The 9,189-nt window shown below is 52.2% G+C and overlaps 1 protein-coding gene across 2 annotated transcripts; it reads left to right on the top strand.

Moving 5' to 3' along the window:
- Positions 1 to 265: 265 nt before the first annotated feature.
- LOC107126068 lies at positions 266 to 2,895 on the top strand. 2 transcript variants are annotated; one of them, XM_015429568.1, is made up of 4 exons: positions 274 to 328; positions 1,019 to 1,141; positions 1,230 to 1,454; positions 2,229 to 2,895. In XM_015429568.1, the coding sequence occupies exons 1-4, from the start codon at positions 292 to 294 to the stop codon at positions 2,888 to 2,890; spliced, it is 1,047 nt and encodes a 348-aa protein (XP_015285054.1). In that variant the 5' UTR covers positions 274 to 291; the 3' UTR covers positions 2,891 to 2,895. The 2 variants fall into 2 exon arrangements, with proteins under 2 accessions (XP_015285055.1, XP_015285054.1); XM_015429569.1 differs by lacking the exon at positions 1,019 to 1,141 and having other exon boundaries at positions 266 to 328.
- Positions 2,896 to 9,189: the final 6,294 nt, after the last annotated feature.

Here is a 9,189-nt window from a genome sequence, read left to right as displayed (position 1 = left end):
CCAAAAAGCAGCACATCCATACGGCATAAAATGCTCTTTCAGGCAGGGAAATGTTAAGGAAATAAGGGGTGGCAGGCTCTTTAAAATGTGTTGTCTTTAAAATGCCATGGAAGGGCCCCAACTTAAACGTTTCTCAAACCTTGGGATTTTTAACCCTAGCCAGACCATGGCTGGGTTGGGCTGTCTCTGGAGGAGTCTGATAAGAAGGAAGGGTGGGGCACCACCCTTGAAGAAGCAACAAAAGCCGTCTGTGCACTGCATTTCACGTTCCTGCACTGTTGAAGTCAAGGAATGGAGGACCTATCCCAAGATCTGCGTGACCTGGAAGGTATTTATTTGATTTTGTATCTATATATCTAATAGCCAAGTCGCCCCCTGGTGTGCGGATAGCTAAATCCGCGCACCGGGGACACCTGTGGGGGAGGGGGAGTTTTGTGCACACGTGGGGTGGTCCCCAGGTGTGCACAAAAATCTGAAAAGTTAAAAAAACGGGGGGATACTTAAATCCCCCCAAAACTGACAGAGCGTTCCCTGCGCATGTGCAGGGAACGCTCTACAGCTGGCCTCGCTGTCGCCGCCTCGAAGCCAGCCGGCCGGACCCATGAGAGGAAGGGAGGGCACGAGGCCCGGCTGGCTACAAGCCGTTGGCCCTCGCTTGGGGGGGGGGGGCAGCCGGCCTTGCCGCCACGACAAGCCGAGCGGGCCTCGCTTTCGAGCGGTGGGGGATCGAGCGGGGGTGGTGGTGGAGGACATGGAGGAACCGGCAGGATGGGGGGGGAGCTTACCTGCTCCTGCTGGTTCCTCCTCCGGCAGCTCAGTTTGGAGCCCCGCCCCCTGTGAGTTTCGCGGGTCTTCTTTCTTGTTTTATTATATTTCTATCCAACCCTCCCCACGAGCCGGCTCAGGGTGGGTTGCAATCAATTAAGATACAACAAGTCACGCGTGGAGTGGTGGGTTTAAATTCTGATAAGAGTCATAGGTTTTATAGACTCTCTGGTTTTATGTTCTATGTCTGCAGCAATTCTAAGTGAACAAATGGGCATGCCTATGCCAGTTGACCCCCATGTCCAGGCCACACAGGCACCACAGGCAACAGGTGAAACGCATATAGCCCCTCACCAATACATCTCAGAGGAAGTGGGTATGTGGCGCTTTTGAGGGTCTATACACCGTTCGAAGGGATGGCAAATTTTAGGATTAATTTCCTGTCTTTCCCCTCTTTTTTACAGCTGTAACCCCCGAAGGGGAAATGGCTGATCCCACCCAGCGGGCGTTAGCTACACCTGGCAGAGACCCTCAACAATTGTCTGCTACGTGGGACAGAATTGCTCCCCAACAAGCGGCTCCTACACACGGCAGATGCCCCCCACAGGTGGCTCCTTTCCCAGTCAGAGCCCTCCAGCCAGTGACCTACCCTCCGGCCAGACCTATTCCTGAAGCAGTCATGGAATCAGGCAAGATTTCTCTAAAGTCTTAAACCGTCTTTAAATGTACTCATCAGGGCCTTTTTTGAGCAAAGTGTTTTGCCCCGCTTGCCCCGCTGGTTCTGCTTTCTCTCTGTGTGTGCAGTGGTGGTGTAAAGGTGTGAAGGTTCAAAAACATTTTAACCCAGTTGTAGATAAGATTTTGGAACTGCGGTGGCTCAAGTGGTGAAGACACTGAACTGCAGGCTGTGGAAGGTCAGTAGTTCAGCAGTTCGAGACCCGAGTGTGCCACATGACGGAGTGAGCTCCCGTCTCTAGTTCCAGCTCCTGCCAACCTAGCAGTTCGAAAGCAAGAAATTGCAAGTAGATAAATAGGTACCACTTTGGTGGGAAGGGAACAGCATTCCGTGCGCCTTGGTGTTTAGTCACGCCGGCCACATGACCACGGAAACGTCTTCGGACAGCACTGGCTCTTCGGCCTGGAAACGGAGATGAGCACCGCAACCCCCTAGAGTTGGACTCGACTGGCTTTCGAGCAAGGGAACCTTTACCTTTAGATAAGATTTATTTCTGTGTACTGTAGTATTTTTTAGAATGTCTTACACAGAGAAGGTTTTGTTATTGGATTTTAGAAATGGTTGCATTTTATGGCTGGTTTCTCTGATGCACGTTCAGCTATATTGTAAGTGGGCTAAGGGCCTCTTGCTGAGGGGATAATCCATCATACAGGTCTAATAATAATCATCATCGAGAGAACATGCAGGAGAGGAGATAACACGGTCTTTTCTATGTCATTTCCCCTAGATGCTGTACCTGGGACATCTCATTCTGCACCACTGAGGCTGGTCAGGGGCAATCCTCAGAGACGCCCGGCTGTGTCCAATAACTCGGGGGGCCCTAACCCGAAAAAGAAGAAGGAGGAAGACCTTTCTCCAAAGCATGCAGGGGCCGCCCAAAAAGTTCATGAGATCATGCAGGAATTAATAAATGTAGACACCATTATACAGAATGAGGAAGCAGAAATAAGACGGAGGCAGTTGATTATAGAAACTCTTCTCTCTGTCATGCAAGCTAAATGCAAGGAGCTCGATGCGTTGATTGAGAATTATGATAATGGTGTGATTAGAAGTTCTAGACAGTACTCTAACAGCGCTAGCCGCAGCGTGCAGGGCGGGGGCGCTCTGGCAGACAACGCTTCCTCCCCACGGTCTGCTCACTCCGGTGAGGGGTTGGGAGGAGGGGAGGGGGGTGATGGATCCTCCTCAACTCCCCTCCAAGTCTCTGATGACTCTGATAGGGTGGAGGAAGAGGAGAGGGATGCAGGCTCCCCACCCCCTCCCCTTTTACATTCAGGAATTGTTTACATAGTATATACTCTAAAGAATTGTATTTTTGTACACTGCAGAATATCTCCTGAGGAAGATCCAATTTTGAAACGTTGTTATATAATCCGGAGACGGCGTTGATGATGTCCCGATGCACAAGGATTTTCGTATGATTTATTAATGATGTTGTAGTACTTTAGATTATAATACACAGGAAGCTTTTTCTTTGCAAGTCTTGGTGACTGCTTGATTTGTGGGTCAGACTCTCATGACTGTTGTCCTTATACTTATTTTCTGAGGTGGAGAAAGAACATTTTCTTCTTCTATGACATTAGAACTTTGGGAGGGGTGTCAAGGAAGTTGATGAGTTCATGAAGCTCATGAACGTTTTCACGGTCCGAGTGGTTCAGGGGTGGAATAATCAGCTGCCCAGGGAGGCGGTGAGCTCTCCCCTTCACTGACAGCTTCCAAGAAGAGGCTGGAGGAATATTTGTCAGGGTTGCTCTAGGCCGGTCCTGCATTGGGGCAGGGGGCTGGACTAGATGGTCTCTGTATGGCCCCTTCCCACTCTGAGATTCTATGAAAAAAGGCAAATCTTCTTTACTGAACGAGAAGGATGAAGATAGACAGCTGCGTTAGTCTGTCTGTAGAAGTAGAAAAGAGCAAGAGTCCAGGAGTACCTTAAAGACTAACAAAATTGGTGGCAGGGTAGGAGCTTTCATGAGTCACAGCTCACTTTTTCAGATATCATGAAATCAGATATCACAAAAGCTCATACCCCACCACCAATGTATCCCACCTTCCCCCACCAAGGCAGGCTCAGGGTGGCTTACATAAAAGTTTAAAAAACATAAAACACAACACAAATATAAAACATCACAGTTAATCGTGACTCTCCGAGAGCGTCCCCGGGGAGTGGGTCCTTACTCAAATTTTCTCAATGAGCTATTAAATTGTGGAACCTACTGCCCGTGGATGGGCATAAGCAGGAGTCATTCCCTGCGGGAACGCACAGGAGCGGAGCTCCAGCAGTAAAGAGCCCAGGGGGCGAGCACATGCAACAAGCCCCACCCCCTGGTCCCAGCAGCCCTCAGTCAGAGCAAGAAGCAGCCAGGTAAGTTGCAGAGCCCCCCCCCCCGCAGCCCCCTGGTCCAAAACAGTCCAGTGGCACCTTCAAGTTGTATCCAGGCACAAGCTCTCCCTCCTCTGCAAGGACAGATCTGCGCGTTCCTCCCCCCCCCCCAATAGCTAGCAATCCAAAACAGTCCAGTGGAGCCTGAGTGATGGGTGTTGCCTCCTAACACACGTCCGGTGACGTCAGGGGGTGTGGCATATGCAAATAGGTTATGCTAATGAGCTCCTGCACCTCTTTTTCTACGAAATGAACCCTGGGCATAAGCATGGATGACTTCAAAAGGGGATTAGATAAAGTCACAGAGGAGAGGAGAGGTCCACCCGTGGCTCCTAACCACACTGACTAAAGGGAGCCTCCATATCGAGAGCTAGTTAAGGTCTGAGTCCCGGTGCCTTGGCCGCTGTGCCATTTGAGGGTCCATGAGGCGGGATGCTGGACTAGAGGGACCTTCAGTGGTCTGATCCAGCAGGGCTCTTCTCATGCTCTTAAGCAACGAGAGCTTCTCGCCTAGGAATCCTCCCCAAGCAGAAATCCAGGAGGAGAACAGCAAAGATTCCCCAGGGAGCAGAGATGTGTATGCTCCTGCCCTAAAAAATGCCCCCCCAGCCAGGAAGAGTCTTTGCCTCTTGGAGGAACCTTCCTGGGATCTGCACAGGAGGCCTTGCCTGGAAAGTCCTAGCAGGGCCGGGTCCTGGCTCTCCTCCAAGGCAGGCAGGCAGGCAGGAGCCCCCAAGCGAGCGACTTCAGGCAGGCTTCCTGGACGGTGAGGCAGGCTTAGCCCCCCTCCCCCTCCCACGGCATGCCCCCAAATGTTTTCAGACGTTGCTCCACTTTGGAAGGGAATGGCTGTGTGGTATGCCCACCCCCCACCCCACCGCCTGGGGATGGAGACGAGGCCAAAGACACCCGTCGTGCGCCGCTAGACTCCGCAGCCAGCGCCTGCTCCCACAAGAAGGCCCAGCGGGACCAGGAGCCTGCAGATGCGCCAGCCCCGACTGGCTCATCCAGTCTGGGAGGCTACCAGGCAAGAGGAACCGGCCGCCCCAGAACAGCTTCCAGCTTTCGACAGAAATCAGGCCAGAGGTGTGTTTTCCACTACCTTGTGTAAGACGGAGTTATATAAAAGGCTCTCGAGTCCCGGAAAAGGCTCCCCCCCCCCGCAGCTATAATCTGTCAAGAAGGAAAGGGCTTCTGGGCTCTGGCCTAGATCTTGCTCGGGGGAGATCCCAGGGCAGCTGAAGCAATTTGTCCCTGCAGGGCAGCAGCTCCTCCAGCCCCCGGAAGCCAAGCCAGCCCAATGGCAGAGAAGCCTTAGAGCAGCTCCGTTACTGGAGGCACTCAGAGAGGAGAGAAAAATAGAGCCCTACACATTTGGGCCATTTGGTGTGAGAGTCAGTTTGGAGTAGTGGTTAAGTGCGTGGACTGTAACCTGGGAGAACCTGGTTTGATTCCCCACTCCTCCACTTGCAGCTGCTGGGTGCACTGGGGCAAGTCATAGCTCTTTCAGAGCTGTTCTCTCAAGAGCCCTCAGCCGAAAAGTTACTTTCCCCCCACCATAGAGAACAATGGAGGGGATGGGGGCAACCTATTTGGGGGCCCGTAGAATTGGACCCCCTGGTCCAATGTCCTTGAAACCTGGTGGGTATCTTGAGAAGAGACTCCAGCAGCTACCCTGTAAGTTTGGAACCCCTCCCTCAAACCCCCTCCCCTCCACCCCCCAGAATATACCCTATGTTTTCACCATTTTCAAAGGCCCATAGGATATAATGGGGCTGAATTGCCGCCGAAATTCGACGGCAATTAGGCGGCAAGCCAATTCAGATCAGAAAATTTGAATCAGCCCGCATCAGCCCGAATGGGACGTTTTCAGGGGTGCATTCGGTTCAGACGAACCGAATGCACATCCCTAAATTCGACACAGAAGAAAAGATTGGATTTATACCCCACCCTTCCCTCAGAGTCTCAAAGTGGCTTAGAAACTCCTTTCCCTTCCACTCCCCACAACAGCCACCAAGTGAGGCTGGTGGGGCTGAGAGAGCTCTTTCAACGACTGCTCTTGAGAGAACAGCCCTGACAGAAGTATGGCTGGCCCAAGGTCACACCAGCAGTTGCCTGTGGAGAAGTGGGAAATAAAACCCGCTTCTCCTAGACTAGAATCCGTGCTCCTAACCACTACACCAAACTGGCTCTCATACCATTGTCACTGATTGGCTTTCTGTAAAACGTTTTATGCCACCTTTGCACCTGATCAGGATTCATGAGGCAGCAAACATAAAAAAACATGAACATTAAAAACAGAATTTCTGCCACCTATTAGCAGGGGCCACCCGTTGTGACAGCATTCTGGGGTGTCGGATGCCAAACGATTGTGCGTTGTTCTAATGCCTGAGCAAAGGTGCCATTTTGTAGATTACAAGTCGGTGTTTTGTTAAGTATCTTTTATCTCTATTTAGACATTGTTTTGTGGAATGTTGTGAGCCACCCCAAGCCCTGTGACCCGGGAATGGGGGGGGGGCGGCGGTTATAAGTCTGATAATAAAGTAAAAACATGGAAGCAAAGAACACTAGAAGTGTTACCAGTGCTGGTCTCTCCACGCCTGCTGCCCCTCTGCATTATCACACCTCATCCAATCACGCCTGCTAATGACACTCAGCATCTGAAACCAATCCACTCTCTAAAGCGGAAGGACAGACAGACTCCCACTCTAGCAGTGCCTGAAGAAGGAAGGGAGCTCCTCCCCACCACAAATTGTGCTAGTCTTTTTTAACGTGCTCCTGGACTCGCTCGCTCTTTCCTGGTGCTAAAAGATCCGAGGGTGCTGCCGGCCAAACAGGAGGCGCGAAAGACTCCCAGCACCACCACCAGCCACCCTGATGCCTCTCCCAGGAGCCCCCTGGGTGACCTCACCCCCCCCCCGGGGGGCTGCGCTCCCGTTACTCTGTGGCGCACCAGAATGAGCCACAGCCGTCTCCCAGCAGAAGCCGGCAGGGCCAAACCGCCAAAGCGGGCCCGGCCCAGCCTCTGGTCCACCCTCCTGACTGCCGCTGCCTCCGGTGTTGGAACAGACCCAGTTCCAGAGCCCCGCCCTGGCCAGGGCTGCTTGCGGGTGACCTGGTGCCGGCCACAAAGACTCAGGAGACCTACCTCACTGGGTTGTTGTGAGAAGAAAATGGGGGGGTGGAGAACGCTGGAAGCCACTTTGGGGAGGGGGAAGTGGGGCACACATGAAGTACATAAACAAAAATTGTCAAGACGCATTTGGCCTTTCCCCATAGTTGACAATGATTTGCTACACTTGCTGTGTATTTATGGAAGGTCATTTATGCATTTAGTTTAGGATCTATGGGATTGGTTGCAGGTCCTTTCTCCCCGTTTGGTGATGGCATCCCCCCTCAATGCACACACCCAAGACTTGGCTGCCACCAGATTGGGGGGGGGGATGGCTCTCTGTGGGGTCCAGGAGCGGAGGCCCTCCTGCACTCTGTCACCCCCCCACCCCCGGTCCCCAAAGCCAAGAACCCCAAAGCAGCGTGGGAGGCTTATTTAAAAGGTTTATTTAACTTCTTAATTTGAGGTAAAATACTTTTCATATCAACTTTCATAACAAAATACAGAGCTATCAGATACCCCTGGAAAAATATGTATATTATACATATATCTCTATAACATTACATCATATATATAATATATATGCAAACTTTTTTTTTGAAGACTTTATAGAAAGTGGAACGTCTAAAGGCACTGCACAAAAGCATGAGGACTACTTACTTCTTTTTTTTTTTACACACAATTTTAAATCCTGCTTTACATGGACAAAAATACCTCAAGCTAAGAGCAGCCGTCGCTCAGGTTGTATCGTCCCTGCTGAGTCAAAAAGCATCATAAAAGACAGGACCATGTCTCGTGAAGAGTGACGAAGAAAAGTCAGTAAATACTTTGCCACTTTAACACTCTAAAAATTGAACGATTGCAAAAAACAAAAAAAAAACCTAATCGAAAGTATCCCAAACCAAAAGAAATTGCTCTTGTTAAAATCCACCAGGATCCGTAAGACCAAAGGAAAAAAAAAAGAGTTACATTTCTCAAAAGCAAAACAATTTATGGAATAAAGTAACCAAAGAGGTCAAAGGCCCAACACGCATACTGCCTCCCCCCTTTGTACAGCGCAAGACAAGGATGCACTCGAGGGGCAGGTGAGGGGGCCACAGCTCGGGGGGGGGCACTCCTCTTTGGCATGCAGGGATGACCGGGAAACTGCTTCTCACTGAGCCAAAGTGAAACCTTCCTTCCATGTCAGCAAGAGCCATTCGGGCCAAAGGTGGGGGGGCCCCTCCGCGCACAAGGGGAGCAGTGGGGAGGTGGTGGGGAGAGCTCCCTTCTCCCCAACACTCTGCAGAACTTCCTGGCTGGGAGGGGACAGGGCAAGTGGGTCACAGATTCAAGTTTTCACTCCCTAACATTTCCTGTGGCTAGCAAACCAAAAATGCAGGTGATGTGGATTATGCTCTTGATTAGTCACAGGTGGAATTTCAACAGACTCGCCCTCCACCGGCTTTAAATATTTGGCACAAGGAACAGGCTCTTCGCTTAAGTGTGCTGCCAGCTTCGCTTCCTGCTGGGAAGGGGGCGCACACCCCTGGGGGGCCCTCCCCCCCGCAAAGGGGGTTGGGGTGGGGCTTCCTGAGGGGAAGGCAGGGCTGCTTCCGTGGGGGGGGACATCCCACTCACCCCCCCTCCCAGCAGAAGGTGGCTTCGGGGCGTCCCCAGCGGGCTCCCTGGTCCGTCGCCCTCAGAACCTGAGTCCTTTTATCCCTGAACGAGGAATTCTCACTTTGCAGTGCAATGGCTATTTGATAAGGGGCGAGAGACCAAAGGGACCAACCGCAACCGTTTCCGAGGGAGAGACGTGATTCTAACTTCCATCTTCAGAGGGGAGAGAGGGTGCTGCCTCCCCCCCCAAAAAAACCCTTCTCTCTCCCCCCACACGAAATCAGAGCCCCCCCCCCGCATCCATTCTGGCACTTGGGTACGATGGAGAGCAAGATTTGCATTGACTGATCTGAAAAGGCCTCGTGTTTCAATTCCTGAGTCAGAGCCCCCCTCCCGCAGCCTCCTCCCACCTCGACCGGTGCCCACCCTCCTCCAAGCACCGGACAGACCCCTCGCCCACCACCCAGAGAGGCGTCCAAGGCCCTGGCGGCAGCTACGGAGGTTGGCGGCCAAAGCCCAAGACGGAGGAGAAAAGAGGCCCCCGCCCCCCCTCGCGCAGCAACAGCACAGAGAGTCGACATCGTCCACCCCCCC

Source organism: Gekko japonicus, unplaced genomic scaffold, assembly GCF_001447785.1.
Source record: "Gekko japonicus isolate JY-2015 unplaced genomic scaffold, Gekko_japonicus_V1.1 scaffold358, whole genome shotgun sequence".
Taxonomy (NCBI): Eukaryota; Metazoa; Chordata; class Lepidosauria; order Squamata; family Gekkonidae; genus Gekko; species Gekko japonicus.
This window is presented reverse-complemented; position numbering and strand designations above follow the sequence as displayed.